General features: G+C 40.4%; 1 protein-coding gene across 16 annotated transcripts in view; it reads right to left on the bottom strand.

Moving 5' to 3' along the window:
• The window catches only part of MCF2L (MCF.2 cell line derived transforming sequence like), a 155,752-nt gene that overhangs the window by 2,303 nt on the left and 140,985 nt on the right, over nt 1-12,464 (bottom strand). For 6 of the 16 annotated variants that reach the window (XM_069877734.1, XM_069877742.1, XM_069877764.1 and 3 more), the window contains exons 21-32: nt 11,078-11,203; nt 10,185-10,406; nt 9,526-9,618; nt 9,085-9,163; nt 8,871-8,937; nt 6,663-6,781; nt 6,051-6,137; nt 5,142-5,201; nt 4,718-4,792; nt 1,042-1,163; nt 319-431; nt 94-197 (exon numbers count right to left, since the gene is read on the bottom strand). In XM_069877734.1, coding sequence (XP_069733835.1) covers nt 94-197; nt 319-431; nt 1,042-1,163; nt 4,718-4,792; nt 5,142-5,201; nt 6,051-6,137; nt 6,663-6,781; nt 8,871-8,937; nt 9,085-9,163; nt 9,526-9,618; nt 10,185-10,406; nt 11,078-11,203 — 1,267 coding nt within the window. Of the gene's footprint in view, nt 1-93; nt 198-318; nt 432-1,041; nt 1,164-4,717; nt 4,842-5,141; nt 5,202-6,050; nt 6,138-6,662; nt 6,782-8,870; nt 8,938-9,084; nt 9,164-9,525; nt 9,619-10,184; nt 10,407-11,077; nt 11,204-12,464 lie in introns of those variants that run through there. The other 10 variants (XM_069877817.1, XM_069877833.1, XM_069877825.1 and 7 more) reach the window with 8 other exon arrangements.

A 12,464-nucleotide genomic window follows, 5' to 3' on the forward strand; every position in this document is an offset into this window, starting at 1 on the left:
GAAAATTTGATATGGTTGGGGTTTTTCCACAACTTCCTTTCATAATAGGTATTTTCAGAGAAACAATCATCTCCTCCATAATAAATAGCTTACCAGAGCTGCTTAAAGATTGAGCTGATTTTGAACTTCCTATGAGCATCAGCAGATTATTTGCTGGGATCCAACCTTCTCTACCAGTGCTGAGGTTCTTGACATACCTAAAATATGAAAAACAAAAGTCAAATTCCTTTATTTGATGCCTTTGAAAGTTTTACCCTAGACATCTGCCTTCCAAACACAGTTCTGCGTATAAAAATTTCCAAACACAGATCTGCGTACCAAAGTCCATCCTCCCCTTCACGAATCAGTTGAACTAGATCTCCACTTTTCATTGTAAATTCTTCAGCAACTCCTTTCTCATAATCAGTCACAACTGTATATTTACCAGGAGTCTAAATGCACACAGAGGAAAAACAAACAAATTATTTCTATTGAGTACTTTAAGGTACGTTGCAGCTTTTGTTATGGTATTAAGAGTACTTTCTCCTTCTTTCTCATGCACATACATGCTGAAGACTGTAAATATGCATAGTGAGAGGCAGTAAAAATTTGCTGTTCAGTTTACATGCAAAATCAGTACATGAATTCTCACACCCTGAAAAGCATTCAGTGAAATGTTTCCATTACAAAAAATTAATTCATATCTCTAAAAATTAAAAATCTAACCAAAACTAAACTGCCAAATTAGTGATATGTATGTGTGGAAGGCTGTTGACATGGTAGCTGAACATGTCATTGCTTGATAGCTGTACCACAGCATTAACAGTCATGGTCCCACTTGTCTGCAGGTACATTAGAGCGCAGACGGATCTTCCCAAGGTACAAAGACAATGCTGATTTAAGAGAAAGGGATATTTTCCATTCCCCTAGGTATTTTGCCCAGCTGAGGATTTCAAGGTAAACAATCTCCTTCCTGCTAACTTCAAAATCATTCCTGCATACTGCCACACACAACACATCAGTAACATTTGTTTAGCTCAAGAGGAAAGCGTCTCTGATTACCAGCTTCATCTCGCCCCCTCCTCCTTCTTCCTCTGCATCCGATGAATTCAGCGGATCTTCAGCACTAGACCAGCCATCATTTTCTTCAGATACATCAAGTGAATGAGATGTTTTAGCCCAGCCTTTGGGAACAAACAGCCCACGGTTAACTTTGCAGCAGTGAGCCACTGGGAGAAATGTTCTTCTCACTGAAAAGCTCTTAAGTGACCAACAAACAGGAGGAAAACCCTACATGGGGAAGCTATTACAAGCACTAGGTGAAAATCAGAGCTGGCAAAAGTTGGTTCATTTCCATCAGAGTAAGCAGAGTTGTGGCAATGCACACCAGTGAATTTGGCCCTTTGGATTTATACAGAGGGAAACAGATGGAAAGAATACAAATTCTCAACTAAAATGAAACTGCATCTCCCTTATACAAAGATGAATGATAGATAGGTACTCTTTTTTTCTTGGGAAGAGGTAGAAGGTAAGAACATACAATCTACGGGAAGAGGATGAACACACAGGGCTGTCAATCAAAGCAACCTAACGAGCTTGCTGGAACAAGGGATGGATGCACGTTGCTTTGTTCAAACTGTTGAGCACTTAGAGAAATTCAACACAAGCTACAGTACTACATCTGACGAGCAGCTTATTAGTTAGGGTTATTCAGGCACAAGGCTTACCTAATCACACTGCATTATCTTGGTGGTAAGTGTCTGCACTAAACACCACAAGAACAATCTCCCGTCTGTCATTTATCACCAAGTGTTCCTTTTTCTTTCTCAGGGTGAAGCATTTCCTTTTTTTTTTTTTTTTTTTTTTACAAGGCTGAATCATATCCAAAGTGCACAAAACCCCTTTCCAAATAAAACTACAGTAAGTTTTACTAGCAGGGTCCTTTTCACTGAGGTCTGCGGCTGCTAATAAATGTGTCAAGCTTATAACGAAAAGAAGTCATGATAAAAGACAAATAAATATTTCTAAGTAATATTTTGGTACAAGCCAAAGGGTAACAACAATGTAACAATGAAAAGAATAAAAGGAAGAACACCTCCCCCCGCAACTTCTATGTAATGATTGCTTAAGTTGAGAGAACACTAGCATTTTTGCTCTTCACTGCTTCCGAGGCATTTGTCACACAGCTAGTCATAAAAGTGTGTTAGGAAAAAACCTGAGCATTGTCAGAGTAAAGCCAAAGCAATTTAAGAATTACAGAAAGAAATCACACCCAGAGCACATCAAATGAATTGGGTTTTCACCTTGCCTGCACTGCTCAATGACCTGCACAAGGTTAGAAGTACGGACCAATTTGACCCTGCCCAGGGTTAAGTATAAACTTCCATCTGTGAAGAAAGTGAGCAATAAATGCCTGCTGTATTCCACGTAAGTTTCCTTGGAAGCTCACAGCTTACAGTTGGTTTGTAGGACACAACCGAAACCCTCTCCATTATTTCCAAGTTAAAAACAATGCAACTAAAGAAAACCTGGGTTCTCCCAGTTGTTCCAAGCTCTCATTACAAACAGAACCAATGAGATGCACAAAAGAAAAAGAAATCAAAATCACTGTAATTGCTCTGCCTATAGTGTCATGCTCACTGGCCTGCTCATCTAGAACATTTTGGGTAACAGCTCTTGTTCCTCAGCCTCTCTCTTTCTTATATTGTGCAGATGTGGATAAGAACAGATCTGCCTGATCCTGCTATAGCAACAGTACTCCTATTACTCCTAAAAGCTGACACAAGACCTTACAAGTCCTTATGAAAGCCCATCCAATCCTGGGTTGGGAGGGGAAGCAGTTACTATGGTCACATTCATAGTAGCTGACTATGGGCACACATTCACGTACACGTGTGTGTTCTGCCCAGTGTGACAATCAAAGCTCCCTATAAAGGCAGGAAAGGTAAGAAAACAGTAGACAGTCCTGAGAAAAGACAACATTACGCGGAAATGGGTTTAGATTTGATGGTTTCAGGAAAACCAAGAATTCATTAACTGCTTCTCCTCAGAAATGGGCCCACAGGTTTCTTCATAGAGATGGGATCTATCTGCAAGATGTGATTCTGTCACCAACTCTCTTTCCCTGAGCTCACTGTGATGCAAGTCTGAGGGATGTAGCAGTGAAAGGAAATGAGTGAGGGTAATGCACTCCGCATCAGAAAAGTATGACCATCACCTAGTGCAGTTTCATCCCAAAAGGCCTGGGTGAGCTTATCCCTCTGAGTCAGGGAATGAGAACTAGAGTGTCAGAAAAGAGATCAGAAGGTGCAAGACAGAAAGGTGAGTTACTAGCTGTTTTAAATTAATTTACTTGATTTAGTGAGAAGCTGCTGGACAGGACAGCAAACCAGAAAAGTCTGTTATGAGAATCCAACAATCCCCAGCATCAATACAGGTTGGGGGATGAAGGAATTGAGAGCTGCCCTACTGAGAAGGACGTAGGGTGCTGGCAGATGAAAAGCTGGAGGGGAGCTGGCAATATGTACTTGCATCCCAGAAGGCCAGACGTATCCTGGGCTGCATCAAAAGAAGCATGGCCAGCAGGTCAAGGGAGGTGACTCTGCCCCCTCTACTGAACCCTCATGAGATCTCACCTGGAGTACAGTGTCCAGCTCTGGAACCTCAGCACAGGAAGAACAGGGATTGGAATGAGTCCAGAGGAAGACTACGAAGATGTTCAGAGGGCTGGATCACCAAAGACAGGCTGAGAGAGTTGTGTTTGTTCAGTCTAAAGGAGAGAAGGCTCTGGGGACCTTACTGCAGCCTTTTAGTACTTACAGGGGGCTACAGGAAAGCTGCAGAGAGACTTTTGACGAGGGCACGTAGTGATAGGACATGGAGTAATGGTTTTAAACTGAAAGAAGTTAGATTTATATTAGATATAAGGAAGAAGTTCTACACTACTAGTGTGGTGAGGCAGTAGAACTTGGGTTGCCCAGAGAAGTCATGGATGTCCCATCCCTGGATAGCCAGGTTGGATGGGGCCTTGAGAAGCCTGATCTAGTGGGAGGTTTGGAACTGGTTCATCTTTGAGGTCCCTCCCAACCCAACCCATTCCATGACTCTATGATTTAACAGAAATGCTTTTCCTATAATTTGCTTAGCCGTGGGTTGGGAGAATAGGAGGCAAATTGCTACAAGTGCTCCAGTTAAATCATCTGGAATTCACAGTGTGGAAATGTTGCCGCTATCACTTAAAGAGTATGACTGTGACTACAGTAATAAACACAGAACTAAAATGGAAATTCCACATGACAGTGGTGATCCCTGCTCTGACTAAAGTACGTGAGTTTCAGGTTTGGGTTTTTTTCTGTCTTTTTTAAAAGTTAAATCCTTTCCACAGGGAGCACAATTACAGGAGGATGCTAACTGGAAAAACCATGTGTTGCACAGCAACTGGATGCCCCTGGAATTCCATTCTGGTTATTTCCTCAGCAGAAAATCCCTTTCCCGCTGCCATCTCCTAAAAACTAGTTAGCAATATGCCACTTTATTTGATACCAACGTAAAACTTCAACCATTTGTGCTATCAAAGCCAGTATATAGAAAAGCCAACAGACCCACTTGGACAAACTCTGCCGATATCAATACTCTGACACACAATAACATCACACAGGTATTCCCAGTGCCCTGATGTAACATATTACAGGAGGGATACATGGATATTTGTGGAGCACAGGAAGTGGTATCACTATACCTCTTAAACCAAAAGGAGTTGGGTCACTCACTACTTCATGCCGTTTAGCTTTTTTGTCAGGACTGGTAGGAGAAGCTGCAGGAGGATGAATAGGCAAAAAACACAGAAGAGATATATTGAAGAACTGGAAAAAAGAGAATAGGTGGATTGCATGCTAAATACCTTTGAGTTTTCCCATGTAAACAAGTGGATTTCTGTAATCGCTCTAATTCTAGTTGCCATTGGTCAATTAGAGCAGAAGGAATTTATTATTTACATGTAGTTATTTGAAGATAAATTGACAAATTTATTTTTAAGTAATAGATGAAAGTATATGTAAAATTTTCTAAATGAACTAGACATCAAATAAAATCAATATTCATTTTAGACAAACATTACCAAATTAAGCAATCATTTTTATATAAATCTAGTGCTACAGCAATACCTGGTCCTGTAAGAAGGATCATTGGCAATGTCTGGCTTTTAGCAGAAGAAGCTGGTGTTTCTGTCAAGGCAAGCATGGGACATTAGTGCTCACCTCATTAGCATTAGATACACAGCCCTAGAGTCTCTCCAGAAAGAACTCAAAGGTAATCAGGTTTTTAAAAGGCATTCTGAAAAGATGCTTAGAAAAAAAAAAATCATGCTGTTGAACAATTGCCAGCATCTTAGTGCAATTCAAACTGTCCAGAGACAGCTGTTCAAAGCAAGAAGTGAATGAACCAGTGCAATTACTTGGCAGGAGGAAGCAAGAAAGGTCTGAGACTGGTATTGCCTGTTTTAGAAAAAAAAAAAAAAGTGAAGACTGTTTCTGGAAACCTATAGAAATTATTTTTTTTTTTTTTTTGTATCCTGAAAAACAACATTCTGATACATTCTGCTGTAGACATGCTTTGGGAGTTCTGTTAGCAAGGATGCCAATACAGAAATAGTCTAGAAAACCTTGATTCCTTTTTGCCAAGTACAAGTGCATTTGGGGCAGATCCACTGAAGCTAGAAGCAGGCCAGGTGTCCAATCTAACAACTTCCTTCCTCTGGTTTTCCTATAGGAATAGGGCACTCTAAACACCTTCCTCAACAGTGAGACTGGAGACATTGGAAATTGCATTCTTCCCTTGCATCTCTAACAGCTCCACTTTTTTCAGCTGCATCTCCCCCTCCCACTTTGGAGCCAGTTTCTCTTGGAATCTCCCTGTCAGGGTCAGTGTCTCAGGAAATTAGCTTGATCTTAGGAGAACAAGCTAGTGTGTACACTGAAATGCTGCTACACTACACACATACATAGTGACACTTTGATTACAGTCTTAGACAGAAACCAGTCTAGATTTTTTTTTTTTTAAAAAAAAAAAATTACCTTTCTGACTTTTGAGGTTAGTAAAGCCCTGCAGTGTAAAGCTCTTTTTCGACAGTACAGAGCATTCTGAGGTAGAGCTAGTGTCATCTACAAAGGAAGAGAGAGACAGAAAGAAAAGAAGAAAGAAAGGGGAGAGGGCCAGGAAAAGATCAGGGCAAAAAGTCATTTGCAGCCGTGCCAGGGAACCTGCATGTTAGGATAAGAAAGGATGACTGAAAGTTCAGGTACAAGAGAAGAAACCAAGTGGCCAGTTCTCACTGTGCAGGGGCTTGCGCTTCCATTGGTTCAGTACATAATCCCCATGATGGGAGCCAAAATTACAGAGAAAAAAAACAACAAAAAAACCCAACCAAACCTCTTCAAGAACAGGTAATGTTGAGAAATTTATCCAGAGGAAGAGAATCCTGACTAGCTGAGCAGCTTTAAGAGAAGACCTACTGTGCCTCATAATGCATAGCTACCAACTCTTTTTGGCTACGCCTCATTCAAGGTGGCTTTGGACCTGTCCATACCACGCTACTGTGGCTACTCTGCTGGTGGATCTGCCAGTGCATTTGCAGTGCAGGCATGCTCTTTGCAATTAAAGGTAACCATACATACGTGTAAACTCACCTTTGCCTTTCTCAGGGTACTTAGGTGCTACCGTGGTGCCATAACCTTCTAGACTTGCAAGATCAGCTTTTCTCTCCTCCATTTTTTTGGTGTTTCTGCTGTGGTTCCGTGAGGGACTGCTTATTGGAAGAAAATTAAGACAATCAATCGATCTCCAGAAAACTTGAGTCTGAACAGGGGTGACCTTCAGTCACGGGTTGCCTTTTAAATACAGATAAACAGGATATAAACCATTTCTTAGCCACTTCCCAGATCATACCTTCCAGGATTGAAGAAGTCATTGGTGACTGTGCATAGAAAGACCATAAGCACATATAAATCACAGAATCACAGAATAACCAGGTTGGAAGAGACCCACCGGATCACCGAGTCCAACCGTTCCTACCAAACACTAAACCATATCCCTCAGCACCTCGTCCACCCGTGCCTTAAACACCTCCAGGGAAGGTGACTCAACCACCTCCCTGGGCAGCCTGTTCCAGTGCCCAATGACCCTTTCTGTAAAGAATTTTTTCCTAACGTCTAGCCTAAACCTCCCCTGGCGGAGCTTGAGGCCATTCCCTCTTGTCCTGTCCCCTGTCACTTGGGAGAAGAGGCCAGCACCCTCCTCTCTACAACGTCCTTTCAGGTAGTTGTAGAGAGCAATGAGGTCACCCCTCAGCCTCCTCTTCTCCAGGCTAAACAACCCCAGCTCTCTCAGCCGCTCCTCATAAGGCCTGTTCTCCAGCCCTTTCACCAGCTTTGTTGCTCTTCTCTGGACTCTCTCCAGAGCCTCAACATCCTTCCCGCGGCGAGGGGCCCAGAACTGAACACAGTATTCGAGGAGCGGTCTCACCAGTGCCGAGTACAGAGGGAGGATAACCTCCCTGGACCTGCTGGTCACGCCGTTTCTGATACAAGCCAAGATGCCATTGGCCTTCTTGGCCACCTGGGCACACTGCTGGCTCATATTCAGTCGGCTGTCAACCAACACCCCCAGGTCCCTCTCCTCCAGGCAGCTTTCTAGACAGACTTCTCCTAGTCTGTAGCACTGCATAGGGTTGTTGTGCCCCAAATGCAGGACCCGGCATTTGGCCTTGTTAAACCTCAAAAAAAGACTGCTCTAAGCCCTAAAAGAAAGACTGCTCTAAGCCCTAACTGACTGCAACCACATGTGGCAGCGGGAGCTACTGAGAAGACAGCTCAGGACAACTTCCACTCACTCTTACTTACAGCCACACATTCTGCTTCTGCCTGAATGTACTAAGGGGGAAAAAACGGAAAAAAGAAAACAAAACAAAACAAAAGAATAAACTCTATCCGTCAGAAGTTCTTAACACAAGAACACGCGAGGGATAAACAAAGACCACGGGTTGGATTTTGCAGCTGGATTCCTATCGCACCTCCAATTGGAATGGAATGGAGAAAGACATCTCAGAGGTACTATACATCTGAGAAATTCTCTCCATGTGATAAGTAGATGCATAAAATATGCAGGGCAGAGAGCTACAGATACATATTTGAGCACACACCATATGGGAATGACTTAAAATATGAAATATGGGCTCATGGCTATATACCACACATACCATGAAAAGAAAAGTGAGTAGCAGAGGATTAAAAAGAGGTGTCAGAGAAGGGCAGAACAGCAGGTGGGAGCAGAATAATATACAGATTTCTAAGGTGAAGGATAAAAAGTAGGAAAAGAAGAAGCTGGGACACTGAAGGAATCAACACATCGCTTGGTAAAAAAAAACCCCAAACTGGAGGAAAAGAACAAGGGGCAGTCGAAAGATAAGGCCCTGCAAAAAAATGAAAAAAGAGAATGAAGATGACATTGGAAAAGAAATTAAAAAAAAAATCCATGTGAAGGAAAAGAATAAAGAAGGAAGGAAAAGGCTGCTCCACATAATTCTTACGTGGGGTGTAAAGTATATAATTAGCTGTTCAATAAACAGAGACATAATACCACCAGGATTTTGGCTGGTGCAGAAAATGACTTTTCTGCGTTGTTCTCTATCAACTGGCAAAGCCCATGCTGCTGCTGCTTGGTTTAACAGTTCTGGAGATATAAAACTAAAGCTTTACACCTTTATAGAAGGAAGAGACCTAAGCCTGCCCCCCTAAACCACAAAGGTGATATTTTAGGGATAGGAGTAATGAAGAACTGTAAACTACCTGTATTAGTATGTTTATAAGACAGCCAGACTGATTTGACAACATACTTACCTTGTGCAAGTTGATGTCGGTAGAGGTAAACTCTGTGTGTGTTCTAGTGTCCTGTGCTGACTAGCTTCTGTAATAAAGGAAAGAAAAAGAATTATTAACATAGATTTGTGTTTTGAGCTTTTCATTTCTACAGTGAAGATATACAGAACAGGTTTTGAAGTTCAAAGAGAAAAGAGATTAAAAATAAAATATGCATACATTCAAAATACTTTACCTCTGCATGCCTGCAGTTGACTTGTCAGCACTTTTCTTATTTCATTTACCCAAGTAGCTTTAACTTCAGGTGTTGGTGCCTTCCCAAAAACACATACAATCAGTCATCAAGCATAAAATACTTATTACACGAAGAGCTGCATACCAAAGCACAGCCTCAGAGAAATCTTTCTATCCTCCACATTGTAAAATATTATTTCCCCCCTCCAACAACATTCTGCAGCTGAAATATACTAAGAAATTACTGTATTAATTTGGTGGTGATTTGGGTAGTCACTGCCCTACCTCTTTTTTTCTTCTACATTTCCTCATCACTGCCTATTAGCAATATCACAGAGGAAACAAAACCTAGATCATCTTAGGGTTAGACTTTCTTCCCCTCTGTTCCCCTTTTCCCTCTCTCTCTTTTTTTCCCCCTCAAATGTAGTAGCATGTTATTTACCTGTATGATGTAAACTTCTTCCCTTGCATTATACCAGATTTCAAATTTTTTTGCATCACCTTTGACATTTTCTGTTATTCCAACTGCTGCCATCTGGAAGCAAAGAGAAGAGAAGCTACCAAACTGCAATTGTGACATCAATGGAAGCAGGTGGCTACTGGTGTTCTTTGGTACCCTATTTCTTAAAAGGAAAACCACATTTGCTCAAGAAAAAGAATAACTAATAACACGATCTGCATGTTGGATACAAGACATTTAGTGTTTGGTGTCAGCTTGAGTACTTTGGAGGGAAGAACGGTTTACGTACACTAAATTATGACTGACCCACAAGGAGTCAAATCCAGTCCACCAAATTTTACACCTACTTTATATTACCCCATTTTATTAATTATTTAATTTTCTGTGATTATTGCAACTGCCATTCAGCTAGACTAATATGGTTTGTATTTTCTCAAAGGATAATCTTCTCCTACTGAGTCTCTCTAACAGACAGCAATGTGAAGTGACACAGACCTGCAACACCAGTTTCGTCTGCCTGAAAGGGTGAAGCTCCCAGTGCAAAACTATAACACATCTTCACTGACAAAAGTACAGAATGTTGTATTACTGCAGGATAAACTCTCAGTATTGTGACCTTACTGGACTGCTTGGTGTCTTACATTTAAGGAGTGTTTGTAGCTGTAGGAAGGTGCTTTCTCATATCCCTCTCCATTTTCTTCTCGCTTTTTACAGAACAGCACTGCTTTCTCATGAAGGAAGAGGTGTCGCTGCATTGGCTTGAAGCGCGCCAAATCTTTAACCTTTGAGTGACCCTTTTTATGATCAGTCCAGACATTGAAGGATCCCTGCATTAAAAGCTTGCCCAGCTCATTCAGGTTTCCCTGGAACAAAAAAAAAAAGTGATTATTTATAACTGCAAAGAGAGAACATCAGTGTAAAACACACGTTCTGAACAGAACTACAAGTTCTGTTGTTCCAAGTAATCTCTCAGATCAATGTTTGTGTTGGGTTTTGGAAATTTAATAAAAATAAAGTCAGTGCAGGATTTTTATGCATGATTTTCTCTCTCCCCAGCACTGTTCAGGTAGGATTTTACAGTCAAGAGTACCAGCAGCAAAGATACAGTGATCCAGACAGACAGAACAGGTGGCACAATCCATGTTTGGGTTTTTTTTCAAAACTCCGCTCCAAAGCACCTTACATAGAAGGTTGGGTTTTTTTTTTAATTAGTTTTGGGTGTAGTTTTACACATAGTAACTCCCATCTGGCAATAGGCTAAACCACGTTCCTCATGATTATTTTCTGTTTCTAACTTGGTGTCAAGTACATCAAAGGAAGAAAACTTGGGTCGATGAATCAAAATATTATTCATGACAGGAAAACTTCAGAAACATATAACAAGATACATTTCCCATTATTTTCATTACACAATTCAGGTAGCACCTTTTGTAAAGCACTCGTCTCATCATTAATACGCGGTATGGGGTCTGCTGTACATATGTCAAAGGAACAAATGAAAACAAATGAAAGAAAAATAAATACTGTTACTCACATCGTAGCCTGTAATGGCTATCTGGTGCATAGAATCATTAACTGCTTTGAGAATACCCAGTATAGAAGTTAATGCCTCCTGAAGATCTTCAGCTCCTGCACAGTTTTTACTGTACTTCAGCATTTCCTAAGCAGGCAGGGAATGACAACATGCTTAGTTTTGAAACAGCAGTAACTAGGAACATTCAAATCCTAACACTGAATTTAAGTTTTCTAATTAAGTGTTTAAAGTTTTCAAAGCTATACTCTAGTAGGTTAAATACTATTTGGAACTCAGAAGACTTTAAAGTTTTATTTCTCTGCTGCTAATTAACAAAATAGATATCATTCATCTAAACCTTCTATAAATACTACCTAAGAATTTTACAAGACTAACTTTAGAAACGTTTTTCATCATAATTGTGAACAAAACCCCAAACTAGTCCCCAAAAATGTGTTACTTTTTACATTAATTACTTTTTAGAAGCGAACAAATGTAAAAACAGGCAAATTTCTCTATATGAATTACGGTGACAACTGAGATTATAATAACAGACTTAAACATACTGGACTGAGCATTGACTACACTCGTAAAAAGGAATCCCTTCACCAAAGCGCTTATTAGTAAAGCTGCATCCTTCAGTTTGATGCAGATAAATATAGCTGCAAGATCACACAGAATTCCCTAGACTTCAAGATATGAGAAGCATTTACTCATGGACTGCAGGAAATAAAGGTATTTTAAATTGAAAGTTTTTCAAATAGTCTTTTCTTCATACAAGTTTAATGTAATTAATTCTTTTGAATTTTGAAGCAGTTAACTTCAACTCAGTTTTAACTCAAGAGTTAATTAGGTCCAAGGTAATTTTTTTCAAACTGCCACTCTATAAAATTATTGAAACGTGCGTCTACATGGGAAATATTTCTTAAAACAAGCCAGCTTTAAAGACAGAAAAAAAAAATAATTTAAAATTAATGTGTTGCAACGGTACATTGCTCTCATTTTGCTCTCTCAGTATAGCATGTTTAAGTGAATTACAATGGCATCCATCCTAAAAATACCATACGCTGTTCCCACTTAAGTGTGTTTCCCAGAATCCAGCAAGGCACATTCCTGTAATATGCATGAGGTGTCTACAACTGACAATTAACAAGTACTTCAGATACATTCTTTTCTTTGCTGCAAAGCTTTCTTGCTCCTTCCATTTCCCCTAATCAACTTTTCAATCTTCTCTTCAGCAGAAATATAAGGGCAAAATAAGTTACATGAGGTGTCTCTGTGGTAACATTTCCCTACCTACTAGCAGCATTTTGGTTGAAAGAGAAAGGGACCAAGCTGATTTATACACCTGTCTGCTAACTTTTAGGTATCTCTCCAGCAGAACGAGAGAAGCAGCATTTAAAAAAAA

Source organism: Phaenicophaeus curvirostris, chromosome 1 (genome assembly GCF_032191515.1).
Source record: "Phaenicophaeus curvirostris isolate KB17595 chromosome 1, BPBGC_Pcur_1.0, whole genome shotgun sequence".
Lineage (NCBI taxonomy): Eukaryota > Metazoa > Chordata > Aves > Cuculiformes > Cuculidae > Phaenicophaeus > Phaenicophaeus curvirostris.